Source organism: Eleutherodactylus coqui, chromosome 4, assembly GCF_035609145.1.
Source record: "Eleutherodactylus coqui strain aEleCoq1 chromosome 4, aEleCoq1.hap1, whole genome shotgun sequence".
Taxonomy (NCBI): domain Eukaryota; kingdom Metazoa; phylum Chordata; class Amphibia; order Anura; family Eleutherodactylidae; genus Eleutherodactylus; species Eleutherodactylus coqui.
In genome coordinates, this window is record NC_089840.1 from 109463731 (window position 1) to 109477788 (window position 14058).

The window sequence follows — 14058 nt, forward strand, 5'->3', positions numbered from 1 at the left end:
CCGCTGGTGGAGAAGAGAGGTCTGGGGAAATCTAGGCTTTGTTCATCTTTATGAGTGTAAGCCTGTCGGCACTGTCAGTTGACAGGCGGGTACACTTATCCGTGATGATTCCCCCAGCCGCACTAAACACCCTCTCTGACAAGACGCTAGCCGCAGGACAAGCAAGCACCTCCAGGGCATACAGCGCGAGTTCAGGCCACGTCTCGAGCTTCGACACCCAGTAGTTGTAGGGAGCAGAGGCGTCACGGAGGACGGTCGTGCGATCGGCTATGTACTCCCTCACCATCCTTTTACAGTGCTCCCGCCGACTCAGCCTTGACTGGGGAGCGGTGACACAGTCTTGCTGGGGAGCCAGAAAGCTGGCAAAGGCCTTGGAGAGTGTTCCCCTGCCTGCGCTGTACATGCTGCCTGATCTCCGCGTTTCCCCTGCTACCTGGCCCTCGGAACTGCGCCTTCTGCCGCTAGCGCTGTCGGATGGAAATTTTACCATCAGTTTGTCCGCCAGGGTCCTGTGGTATAGCATCACTCTCGAACCCCTTTCCTCTTCGGGTATGAGAGTGGAAAGGTTCTCCTTATACCGTGGGTCGAGCAGTGTGTACAGCCAGTAATCCGTAGTGGCCAGAATGCGTGTAATGTGAGGGTCACGAGAAAGGCATCCTAACATGAAATTCGCCATGTGTGCCAGGGTACCTGTACGCAACACATGGCTGTCCTCACTAGGAAGATCACTTGCAGGATCCTCCTCCTCCTCCTCCTCAGGCCATACATGCTGAAAGGATGACAGGCAAGCAGCATGGGTAACCTCAGCAGTGGGCCAAGCTGTCTCTTCCCCCTCCTTCTCATGCTCCTCCCCCTCCTCCTCCTCCTCCTCCTCAACGCACTGAGATATAGACATGAGGGTGCTTTGACTATCCAGCGACATACTGTCTTCCCCCGCCTCCGTTTCCGAGCGCAAAGTGTCTGCCTTTATGCTTTGCAGGGAACTTCTCAAGAGGCATAGCAGAGGAATGGTGACGCTAATGATTGCAGCATCGCCGCTCACCATCTGGGTAGACTCCTCAAAGTTTCCAAGGACCTGGCAGATGGCTGCCAACCAGGCCCACTCTTCTGTAAAGAATTGAGGAGGCTGACTCCCACTACGCCGCCCATGTTGGAGTTGGTATTCCACTATAGCTCTACGCTGCTTATAGAGCCTGGCCAACATGTGGAGCATAGAGTTCCACCGTGTGGGCACGTCGCACAGCAGTCGGTGCACTGGCAGATTAAACCGATGTTGCAGGGTCCACAGGGTGGCAGCGTCCGTGTGGGACTTGCGGAAATGTGCGCTGAGCCGGCGCACCTTTCCGAGCAGGTCTGACAAGCGTGGGTAGCTTTTCAGAAAGCGCTGAACCACCAAATTAAAGACGTGGGCCAGGCATGGCATGTGCGTGAGGCTGCCGAGCTGCAGAGCCGCCACCAGGTTACGGCCGTTGTCACACATGACCATGCCCGGTTGGAGGCTCAGCGGCGAAAGCCAGCGGTCGGTCTGCTCTGTCAGACTCTGCAGCAGTTCGTGGGCCGTGTGCGTCTTCTCTCCTAAGCTGAGTAGTTACAGCACGGCCTGCTGACGCTTGCCCACCGCTGTGCTGCCACCCCGCGCGACACCGACTGGTGGCGACATGCTGCTGCTGACACATCTTGATTGCGAGACAGAGGTTGCGTAGAAGGAGGAGGAGGAGGGTGGTTTAGTGGAGGAAGCATACACCGCCGCAGATACCACCACCGAGCTGGGGCCCGCAATTCTGGGGGTGGGTAGGACGTGAGCGGTCCCAGCCTCTGACTCGGTCCCAGCCTCCACTAAATTCACCCAATGTGCCGTTAGGAAGATATAGTGCCCCTGCTCGCCTGTGCTTGTCCACGTGTCCGTTGTTAAGTGGACCTTGGCAGTAACCGCGTTGGTGAGGGCGCGTACAATGTTGCGGGAGACGTGGTCATGCAGGGCTGGGACGGCACATCGGGAAAAGTAGTGGCGACTGGGAACCGAGTAGCGCGGGGCCGCCGCCGCCATCATGTTTTTGAAAGCCTCCGTTTCCACAAGCCTATACGGCAGCATCTCCAGGCTGATCAATTTGGCTATGTACACGTTTAACGCTTGAGCGTGCGGGTGCGTGGCGGCGTACTTGCGCTTGTGCTAAAACAGTTGTGCTAGCGATGGCTGGACGCTGCGCTGAGAGACATTGCTGGATGGGGCCGAGGGCAGCGGAGGTGAGCGTGTGAGTGCAGGCCGGGAGACGGTCGGGCCTGTGTCCTGAGAGGGTGGTTGGATCTCAGTGACAGGTTGGGGCACAGGGAGAGAGGAAGTGGTGCAAACCGGAGGCGGTGAACGGCCTTCGTCCCACCATGTGGGGTGCTTGGCCATCATATGCCTGTGCATGCTGGTGGTGGTGAGGCTGGTGGTGGTGGCTCCCCGGCTGATCTTGGCGCGACAAAGCTTGCACACCACAGTTCGTCGGTCGTCTGCACTCTCAGTGAAAAACTGCCAGACCTTTGAGCACCTCGGCCGCTGCAGGGTGGCATGGCACGAGGGGGCGCTTTGGGAAACAGTTGGTGGATTATTCAGTCTGGCCCTGCCTCTACCCCTGGCCACCGCACTGCCTCTTCCAACCTACTGCCCTACTGCTGCCCTTGCCTCCCCCTCTGAAGACCTGTCCTCAGTAGGCTTAGCAAACCAGGTGGGGTCAGTCACCTCATCGTCCAGCTGCTCTTCCTCCGAATCCTCTGTGCACTCCTCCCTCGGACTTACTGCCCTTACTACTACTTCACTGATAGACAACTGTGCCTCATCGTCATCGTCCTCCTCACCCACTGAAAGCTCTTGAGACAGTTGCCGGAAGTCCCCAGCCTCATCCCCCGGACCCCGGGAACTTTCCAAAGGTTGGGCATCGGTCACGATAAACTCCTCTGGTGGGAGAGGAACCATTGCTGCCCAATCTGGGCAGGGGCCCGAGAACAGTTCCTGGGAGTCTGCCTGCTCCTCAGAATGTGTCATTTTCATGGAGTGAGGAGGCTGGGAGGAAGGAGGAGCAGCAGCCAGAGGTTTCAGAGTTGCAGCTGTGGACGGCGTAGAAGACTGGGTGGTCGATAGATTGCTGGATGCACTTTCTGCCATCCACGACAGGACCTGCTCACACTGCTCATTTTCTAAAAAGGTCTACCGTGTGGACCCATTAATTGTGAGATGAATCTGGGGACCCCTGAAACTTGCCTCTCTCCTAATCCCGCAGCAGTCGGCTGCAATACACCTGGACCAGGAGCTCGGCCTGTGCCCACACCCTGACTTGGGCCTCCGCGTCCTCGCCCCCGTCCACGTCCTCTAGGCCTACCCCTACCCCTCAGCATGGTGTATTACGAGATTAGCAGAAACAGAACGCTGTAATAAAATGTGCCGCTTATTGGCCTGTTGTTGGAGGCTGACTTCGCGTACGTAACGCACTGCAGAGGCAGGCAACAATTATGAGCAAGGCTGGGTATTAATTCAACAACTACTACCCCCAGCAGAGACGCAGTAAACTGAAGGCAGTGATAGGCAGGCCTAATATTGTATTTTTTTGAACTTTTTGGGAAAAAGCCCACTGCCTGTGATATGCGCTGTATTTCGATTGCCCTGTTGGAGGCTGACTTCACGTACGTAACGCACTGCAGAGGCAGGCAACAATTATGCGTAACGCTGGGTATTAATTCAACAACTACTACCCCCAGCAGAGACGCAGTAAAGTGAAGGCAGTGACAGGCAGGCCTAATATTGTATTTTTTTGAACTTTTTGGGAAAAAGCCCACTGCCTGTGATATGCGCTGTATTTTGATTGCCCTGTTGGAGGCTGACTTCGCGTACGTAATGCACTGCAGAGGCAGGCAACAATTATGCGCAACGCTGGGTATTAATTCAACAACTACTACCCCCAGCAGAGACGCAGTAAAGTGAAGGCAGTGACAGACAGGCGTAATATTGTATTTTTTTGAACTTTTTGGGAAAAAGCCCACTGCCTATATAGACAGTATATCTCTTTCACCTTTCCCACTGTCCCTGCCTCACCAGTACTGCCCCTATACTCTGTACAATGACTGCAGACTGAGGGCGCTATGGTCTGCACGCCTGATATACAAAAAACAAAAAAAAATTGTGCAACACTGCTAAAAGCAGCCTCAACAGTACTGCACACGGTCAGATGTGGCCCTAAGAAGGACCGTTGGGGTTCTTGAAGACTAAAATAACACCTAACCCTCTCCCTATAGCAGCAGCAGCATCAGCAGCACTGTCCCTGATCTATGTCAGCATGCATCTGTAGCGAGCCGCGGGCGGGGCAGATTTAAATACTCGGGTGTCATCTGATCTCCCCAGCCACTCACTGCAGAGGGGTGGTATAGGGCTGGAACGTCACAGGAGGAAGTTGTAATGCCTTCCATGTCTTTCTATTGGCCAGAAAAGCGCGCTAACGTCTCAGAGATGAAAGTGAAAGTAACTCGAACATCGCGTGGTGCTCGTCTCGAGTAACGAGCATCTCGAACACGCTAATACTCGAACGAGCATCAAGCTCGGACGAGTACGCTCGCTCATCCCTAATGAGAACCCTATTACAGGTTTCTAGGTTTCTGATTTCATCATTCCAAGATGTATGTACAAGACATGATAGATTGTAACTGCTGCTGCTTGGCAGATGGATCTTATAATCATATTCAGTAAAGAGTTTGGTACATTTAAATTGAATTTGTTATAACAATAAGTGCCGGCTGTATGGACATGACTCACTTCTATATTTTTTTATAGTAGTTATAAGAATGCAGAGAATGCATTACATTTCTTTTAATCATTTGAACATTATGATTTGTCATCATTGTACTTAAGGAAAGTTGTTCCTTAAAATTAGCACCCTAAACCAATCCTATTTACAAATGCTAACCATGGCATTTCTTTCTTCATAGTAACCTCATACCCATGAAATAGCTGCTTTTGCACTGTGCACATGATATGGAAAATAGCTGTAAATGGTCTAGGCTCTTGATTGACATCTCCAGTTTTCTTGAGCTGAAGATGCTGTGTGCCTCACTTCTGGAATCAGAGCATGCCCATTCACGTTCCCTGCTATGACCATTTTACTTGCTGACGTCACACACATCCGGAGGAGTAAAGCTGAGTTGCAACATCTGTCAACCGGCAAGATGGCCACAGAAGGGAATATTAGTGCACATGTGTGGTGAGTAGAGTACACAACATTTCCAGCCTAAGGGAACATGAGATTCAATGAAGAACCAAGAAACATCTTTTGAGGCAATGGAGGGGTAGAGAGACTGGACTAGTTCTGCAAATAAAATGCCCATTGGGCCAGTTACACCTAATTTGCATATTGTGTGTGGTACAATTGAGGTTTGAGGAGTTTGAAGTCACTGTATGATTAGAATAAATACGAAGCAAAAAATTGTTACGGCACTCTGCCCCCCGAGCGCCAGTTGGGGTGCCCTGATCTCCCGCACCCCCACTGTCCCTGCCTACTTGCCTCGGCCCTGGCTAACCCCAGGCGGACAACTGGACGGCGGTCCCTGCCCTGGCTAGGGACCTGGCGACTGACAAGCAGGGAACTACCTAATGGGGGAAACAGAGTGCCGACAGAGGAGGCAGATGAATCAGACCAACAAAACTTGCAAGGCTGGAGATGGGACTCACAGGCAAACTGGCAGGGTGCTGGATAGCAACTAGTGCTGACTGGGCCAGACTAGATTAGAGGCAAACAGAACCAACACAAACAGACAGAGTAATAGGGGACCAGAGGGAGCTGACCGACAACTAGGGCCTGGCTGAGGAGAACCGCAGACAGACTGGCTAGGTGCATGCAGAACCAATAACTGGCAATGAGCTCAGTTCACTGCCAGTCTTTTAACCACAAGGTTCCGCCCAGGGGCGGAGAGTGGGAGGAGGCAACTCCACCCACTGCTGTATAAGAAGCACAGAGGAGTGCGGGCGGCACCCTACGGGCGGGCACGCCCACGCCGCCGCCCACTGGCCAACCCAAGCTGCTGGGATGACCTCGACACAGGGCTCCAGGCTGCTGGAGCCGACGCCGGAGCGACGCGCGCCGACCGCGGGACCCCATGCCGCACTGTATGGTAACAAAAATAAACTGTCCCACCTTGCTTCCTTGTGCTGCAGCTTTAGTCCCGTAAGCAGGTATACTCACACGCCTTCACATTGCCATCCGGCTACTTTGGCTTTAGTTAGACACACATATTCCATATGCAGGAGTCCGGCTATCGTGAAAAAACCTTGCTTTTATTCCAATAACTTTGTGCTCATAACAGACAGAGTACGCGTTTCGGTTCACAGAACCTTGCTCACCTCTAACTAACAAACTTTACATAGACCTTTAAAAAGCTTAACATATAATTGGTAAATTAAAAACACATGTAATTAACCCCTGCATTAATTATCTCACATTGATTACCATGGTCCGTTCCTCCTGCAAGAACTGACACATGGCTATTTGCATATAGAGTATAAAGTCTACATAGTAGGACAATATAAAATTGAATATCTTCATAAGCATGGTGGAAACTGTGATGAAATAATTGCAACCTTAAAGGATTTAAAGCAACTTACTTATTAATCCATATATATATCACAGACAATTCATCTAGTAATATATCAATAAATGTATGAATAATATATTTTATAAGATAAAGTAGTACTCACGAATCATCCTATCAGACAAAAGCTTATCATAACAGGCTAAAGCAGTTTATTTAATATGTTATAAACATTGCTATATATGTACACGGCACTCAAATAAATGAACAAACCAAAACAAAAAAAAAACAAAAAAAAAAAAACGGGAAGGAAAAAACAGTGGATTATTATCAATTTCGTTAGAACTAATAAATATACATAAGATCTGTCCTATAATTCATCCCTTTTGGGTATCTGGTGTTTAAATTCAGGATCCAAAAAGCTTCCCTTTTAAAGACTTTTTCCGGGCTAACTGCACCTTTCTTTTTATTCGTTACCTTACCTTAGTACAGTAAAAATGGACATTAAAAACAGATTACATCAAAGAGGCTATAAGCAGACATTATTAGATAAAACATGTACAAAAATGGAAACATTAAAGAGAGAAGAGCTACTTACAGATAGACTTAAGGATAAAAGAAAAAAGAAAAATAAAGGATTAGTTTTTTCCACAGCATATAGCAGAGATTTTTATAATATTAGAAAATTTTTCTTTAAATTTCTACCTGTACTCAGACAGGACGATGTGGTTGATGAAATACTAAACAAAGGAGTTAAGTTTGTCGCAAAAAAGAACAAAAATCTAGGAGACTTACTAGCTCCAAGTAATTTTTTTTCTAATACAGAAAAACCGTATTGGTTGAAATTTAAAGGTTTCTACCGCTGCGGCAATTCAAGATGTACCGTCTGTCATTTAGCTGTCAAAAAGGAAAGCTTTTTTGACAGTAATAACATGAAAGAATATAAGATATGGAGTTATATTAATTGCAGTACTACTAATGTAGTTTACATAATCCGTTGCAACGAATGCAATATAGATTACATAGGATGTACTACACGCAAATTAAAAACACGGATTAGTGAACACATTCGTAATATTAAGAAAGGCAATATGAGCAGTTCAGGCATAGCTAAACATTTTTGTGAAAAGCATACAGGCACTATAGATAATTTTTCGTTTTTTGGGATGACAAACAATGGGACCAATGACTGAAGAGAAAAGACATTGAGGAGATATAGCTCCACCCTGATTACGACTGATGTCATCCCGCACGGAAGCGTTGCTCCGGCACGTATTACCAACTTAGCATTATGCTCTATAGAGACGCCCTGAACGCTGACGCCCAGGAAACCGGGACGAATGGGACGCTGCTACCTAAATGCAAGTACTCTATATATAGTGTGCATATGTATGTTTTTGTCTATTGTGCTTGAGAAAGTCGTCCCCTGTCACGACGAAAGGCGTTGCACAGAATGTACTAATAAAACTTTGAAGCAAGTAGTGTTTGCAGCCTGACCCTGGTGTTCAGGTCCTGGGAGCGCGGGCGACTTTTTTCATCTTACGGATACACGAATTGCCTTCAAGTGGGTCCTGCAATCCAGCAGGACACAGAAGCCCTGCAGCTTAATGGACGCACCAGGGGATTTACAAGCTAACGAGGAGGTGGAGGTGTTGGTGAGACCTCTGTACAGGGGTACTCGCTAAACACCGGGTGAGTCTATCTAATTTTATTTTGGCTATGACACTCCCATAGAGTGTTATATCTATTATAACTCCATAACTCCTAGCCCACACGGATAGCGCCTCCCTGACGTGTGTTTGTATGATTAAATATAAAACAATCCTCCCACCAACTCATAAAAAGGTTGGCTATCGCCGGAGAGAATTTGGAGCCCATCGGGGCTCCAGAAATCTGTAAAAAAAATTCCTGATCAAATGAAAAAAAATTATGTTTTAACAAAAATTCAGTAGATAGAAGGATAAATTCCTTTAGTTCATTACTGTAATTGCTGAAACTTTGCAAATGAAAACGAACTGCCTCTAAGGCCGCATGGTGTGGTATGCTAGAATAAAGATCCTTGACATCACACAAAATCCAATGAAAATTATCATTCCATTTCAAATGTTGCAATTTCTGTATCACATGTTTGCTATCTCTTAGAAAACCTGGAGTTCTATGATTAGAATAGTCTGCATATCGCACATCTTTGAGTAATATTGGTTGGTAAAATGTAGGTGACATATTTCCTTTAAAATTTCCTATGTTAGATTAAATTTAATGGAGATATTGCTCTTAGATTCCTGCAGATGCCCCATGGACAGCCCCTCAGGCTAAAGACTGGGACAAAATTTCAATGAAAGAGTTCATAGACAAAGTATGCTGGACAAGGTAAGCAGTTATTAGGTATCAAATATTAACTATAAGGTCAGTTTCATAGAAGCACATTAGGGTCACATTTCTGTGTCTGTAATACTAACGTGTATCCCAGCCTGACCACAGGGTTTATTGACCTGAACTTAGAACATCATAGGCCCCGATGATGCTTCCAGTTTGGGTCAGTAAACCCTGTGTTTGGGCTGGGAAATATGTCCGTATTACAGTCGGATAAATGCGTCCGTAATACACTTGTCTGAATTCAGCCTAACAGTGCATAAAGCATTGGGGAAAACAGGAAAATTTATCTAAGGTTCATGATTAGAGATGAGCGAGTATACTCGCTAAGGCACATTACTCGAGCGAGTAGTGCCTTAGCCGAGTATATCCCCGCTTGTCTCTAAAGATTCGGGGGCCGGCGCCGGTGACAGGTGAGTTGTGACGGGGAGCAGGGGGGAGCGGGGGGGGGGAGAGAGGGAGAGAGAGATCTCCCCTCCGGTCCTCCCCGCTCTCCCCCGCCCCCCGCCGGCCCTCGAATCTTTAGAGACCAGCGGGGAGATACTCGGCTAAGGCACTACTCGCTCAAGTAATGTGCCTTAGCGAGTATACTCGCTCATCTCTATTCATGATGCATTACAGGACACAACGTTACGTAACTAAATGACTTGTCAGTAGGGATGAGCGAGTATACTCGCTAAAGCACTACTCGCTCGAGTAATGTGCTTTAGCCGAGTATCTCCCTGATCGTCCCTGAAGATTCGGGGGGCAGCGCGGGGAGCTGCGGGAGAGAGCAGGGAGGAACGGAGGGGAGATCTCCCTCTCCCTCTCTCCCGCCCGCTTCCCCCCGCTCCCCGCTGCGACTCACCTGTCAGCTGCGGCGGCTCCCGAATTTTCAGGGACGAGCAGGGAGATACTCGGCTAAAGCACATTACTCGAGCGAGTAGTGCTTTAGCGAGTATACTCGCTCATCCCTACTTGTCAGCTCTTTTATGTCTGCTTTCCCAGACCAGTACAAAAGGCCGAGAAACTGAAGGAAATATATTTGTATCTGAAGTTCTATATTACTCCATCTCTTTTCAGAGCAGTAATTATTAAGCATTCATGGCTTAATGGAAACTGCTGGTCAAGAAGCCCAGATCATTGGTCTTAGGGCTTTTTTACATGGGCATGATTTTGCCCTGTTATGTATCCGTGATAGTCACGGCCACATAACGGTATGAAACAAAACCATTGCTTTCAATAGTTTAATTTTCAGTAGCAGTATTCTCGCACATTAACAGTATGGACAAGAATAGATATGAATTGCCCTATCTTTCCAGCACATAGTTAATACTACATGTGGGAAAGACAGAGCAGGACCTATCTTCCCACTGTTTAATTCAAACTCACACGCTATAGAGCAGAGTTTAAAAACTATGAGAAGAAAAAAAAAACCTCCATACGCAACTACGCTCCATAGCAGCAAGTGAAGTTGCACATTCGGCCATGTGTTTTTGGCCTTAAATATATTTGAACACATTCCTGCTTTTCTTATATCTCTTAATTAGAGATGAGTGAACGTACTCGTCTGAGCTTGATACTCTTTCGAGTATTAGCGTGTTCGAGATGCTCGTTACTAGAGGCGAGCACCACGCGATGTTCGAGTTACTTTCACTTTCATCTCTGAGACGTTAGCGCGCTTTTCTGGCCAATAGAAAGACAGGGAAGGCATTACAACTTCCCCCTGCGACGTTCAAGCCCTATACCACCCCCCTGCAGTGAGTGGCTGGTGAGATCAGGTGTCACCCGAGTATATAAATCGGCCCCTCCCGCGGCTCGCCACAGATGCATTCTGACATAGAGGAGGGAAAGTGCTGTTAGTGCCGGAGCTGCTATAGGGAGAGTGTTAGGAGTTATTTTAGGCTTCAAGAACCCCAACGGTCCTTCTTAGGGCCACATCTGACCGTGTGCAGTACTGTTGAGGCTGCTTTTTGCAGTGTTGCAATTTTTTTTTTTTTGTATATCGGCCGTGCAGAGCATTGCGTCCTGCAGTAATTTTACATAGTCCACGGCCAGTAGTGGTGGTGAGGCAGGGACAATGAAAGACATATCCAGTCTATATAGGCAGTGGGCTTTTCCAAAAAAATTTGGGAAAAAAATCTATTTGGGCTGCCCGTGACCGTCCTGACTGTACTGCATCTCTGCTGGGGGTAGTTGTCCTAATTCATACGCAGCCAGCTAAGTGTTACAGCAGGCTTGCGCAAAATTCTTTCCTGGCTCTGCGTTGCCTCTTACATCACCACTGTCATCCTGTCCAGAGTGAAACAGTCTGCAGTAATTTTACATAGTCCACGGCCAGTAGTGGTGGTGAGGCAGGGACAGTGAAAGACATATCCAGTCTATAGAGGCAGTGGGCTTTTCCAAAAAAATTTGGGAAAAAAAATCTATTTGGGCTGCCTGTGACCGTCCTGACCTTACTGCATCTCTGCTGGGGGTAGTTGTCCTAATTCATACGCAGCCAGTTAAGTGTTACAGCAGGCTTGCACAAAATTCTTTCCTGGCTCTGCGTTGCCTCTTACATCACCGCTGTCATCCTGTCCAGAGTGAAACAGTCTGCAGTAATTTTACTTAGTCCACGGCCAGTAGTGGTGGTGAGGCAGGGACAGTGAAAGACATATCCAGTCTATATAGGCAGTGGGCTTTTCCAAAAAAATTTGGGAAAAAAAATCTATTTGGGCTGTCTGTGACCGTCCTGACTGTACTGCGTCTTTGCTGGGGGTAGTTGTCCTAATTCATACGCAGCCAGCTAAGTGTTACAGCAGGCTTGCGCAAAATTCTTTCCGTAAGCGAAGTCAGCCTCCAACCACAGGCCAATAAGCGGCACATTTAATTACAGCGTTCTGTTTCTGCACTACTGGTAATACAGCATGCTGAGGGGTAGGGGTAGGCCTAGAGGACGTGGACGCGGCCAAGGACGCGGAGGCCCAAGTCAGGGTGTGGGCACAGGCCGAGCTCCTGATCCAGGTGTATCGCAGCCGACTGCTGCGGGATTAGGAGAGAGGCACGTTTCTGGCGTCCCCACATTCATCTCACAATTAATGGGTCCACGCGGTAGACCTTTATTAGAAAATGAGCAGTGTGAGCAGGTCCTTTCGGGGATGGCAGAAAGTGCATCCAGCAATCTATCGAGCACCCAGAATTCTGCGCCGTCCACTGCTGCAACTCTGAATCCTCTGGCTGCTGCTCCTCCTTCCTCCCAGCCTCCTCACTCCATTACAATGACACATTCTGAGGAGCAGGCAGACTCCCAGGAACTGTTCTCGGGCCCCTGCCCAGAATGGGCAGCAATGGTTCCGAATCCTCTCCCACTGGAGGAGTTTGTCGTGACCGATGCCCAACCTTTGGAAAGTTCCCAGGGTCCGGGGGATGAGGCTGGGGACTTCCGGCAACTGTCTTAAGAGCTTTCAGTGGGTGAGCAGGACGATGACGATGAGACACAGTTGTCTATCACTCAGGTAGTAGTAATTGGAGTAAGTCCGAGGGAGGAGCGCACAGAGGATTCGGAGGAGGAGCAGCAGGACGATGAGGTGACTGACCCCACCTGGTTTGCTACGCCTACTGAGGACAGGTCTTCAGAGGGGGAGGCAAGTGCAGCAGCAGGGCAGGTTGGAAGAGGCAGTGCGGTGGCCAGGGGTAGAGGCAGGGCCAGACCGAATAATCCACCAACTGTTTCCCGAAGCGCCTCCTCGTGCCATGCCACCCTGCAGAGGCCGAGGTGCTCAAAGGTCTGGCAGTTTTTCACTGAGAGTGCAGACGACCGACGAACAGTGGTGTGCAACCTTTGTCGCGCCAAGATCAGCCGGGGAGCCACCACCACCAGCCTCACCACCACCAGCATGCGCAGACATATGATAGCCAAGCACCCCACAAGGTGGGACGAAGGCCGTTCACCGCCTACAGTTTTCACCACTGCCTCTCCCCCTGTGCCCCAACCTGCCACTGAGATCCAACCCCCCTCTGAGGACACAGGCACTACCGTCTCCTGGCCTGCACCCACACCCTCACCTCCGCTGTCCTCGGCCCCATCCACCAATGTCTCTCAGCGCACCGTCCGGCCGTCGCTGGGGCAAGTGTTGGAGCGCAAGCGCAAGTACGCCGCCACGCACCCGCACACTCAAGCGTTAAACGTGCACATAGCCAAATTTATCAGTTCACAGTCGCCACTACTTTTCCCGATGTGCCGTCCCAGCCCTGCACGACCACGTATCCCGCAACATTGTACGCGCCCTCACCAACGCGGTTACTGCCAAGGTCCACTTAACAACGGACACGTGGACAAGCACAGGCGGGCAGGGCCACTATATCTCCCTGACGGCACATTGGGTGAATTTAGTGGAGGCTGGGACAGAGTCAGAGCCTGGGACCGCTCACGTCCTACCCACCCCCAGAATTGCGGGCCCCAGCTCGGTGGTGGTATCTGCGGCGGTGTATGCTTCCTCCACTAAACCATCCCCCTCCTCCTCCTCCTACGCAACCTCTGTCTCGCAATCAAGATGTGTCAGCAGCAGCACGTCGCCAGCAGTCGGTGTCGCGCGGCACGGCAGCACAGCGGTGGGCAAGCGTCAGCAGCCATGCTGAAACTACTCAGCTTAGGAGAGAAGACGCACACGGCCCACGAACTGCTGCAGGGTCTGACAGAGCAGACCGACCGCTGGCTTGCGCCGCTGAGCCTCCAACCGGGCATGGTCGTGTGTGACAAAGGCCGTAACCTGGTGGCGGCTCTGCAGCTCGGCAGCCCCACGCACATGCCATGCCTGGCCCACGTCTTTAATTTTGTGGTTCAGCGCTTTCTGAAAAGCTACCCACGCTTGTCAGACCTGCTCGGAAAGGTGCGCCGGCTCTGCGCACATTTCCGCAAGTCCCACACGGACGCTGACACCCTGCGGACCCTGCAACATCGGTTTAATCTGCCAGTGCACCGACTGCTGTGCGACGTGCCCACACGGTGGAACTCTACGCTCCACATGTTGGCCAGGCTCTATGAGCAGCGTAGAGCTATAGTGGAATACCAACTCCAACATGGGCGACGCAGTGGGAGTCAGCCTCCTCAATTCTTTACAGAAGAGTGGGCCTGGTTGGCAGACATCTGCCAGGTCCTTGGAAACTTTG

General features: G+C 49.8%; 1 protein-coding gene across 1 annotated transcript in view; it reads left to right on the forward strand.

The window, feature by feature from the left end:
- The window catches only part of LOC136625621 (amine oxidase [flavin-containing] B-like), a 106878-nt gene that overhangs the window by 29874 nt on the left and 62946 nt on the right, over positions 1-14058 (forward strand). Inside the window, exon 5 of the mRNA XM_066599975.1 lies at positions 8834-8925. Within this exon, the coding sequence (XP_066456072.1) occupies positions 8834-8925 (92 nt within the window). The remainder of the gene's footprint in view (positions 1-8833; positions 8926-14058) is intronic.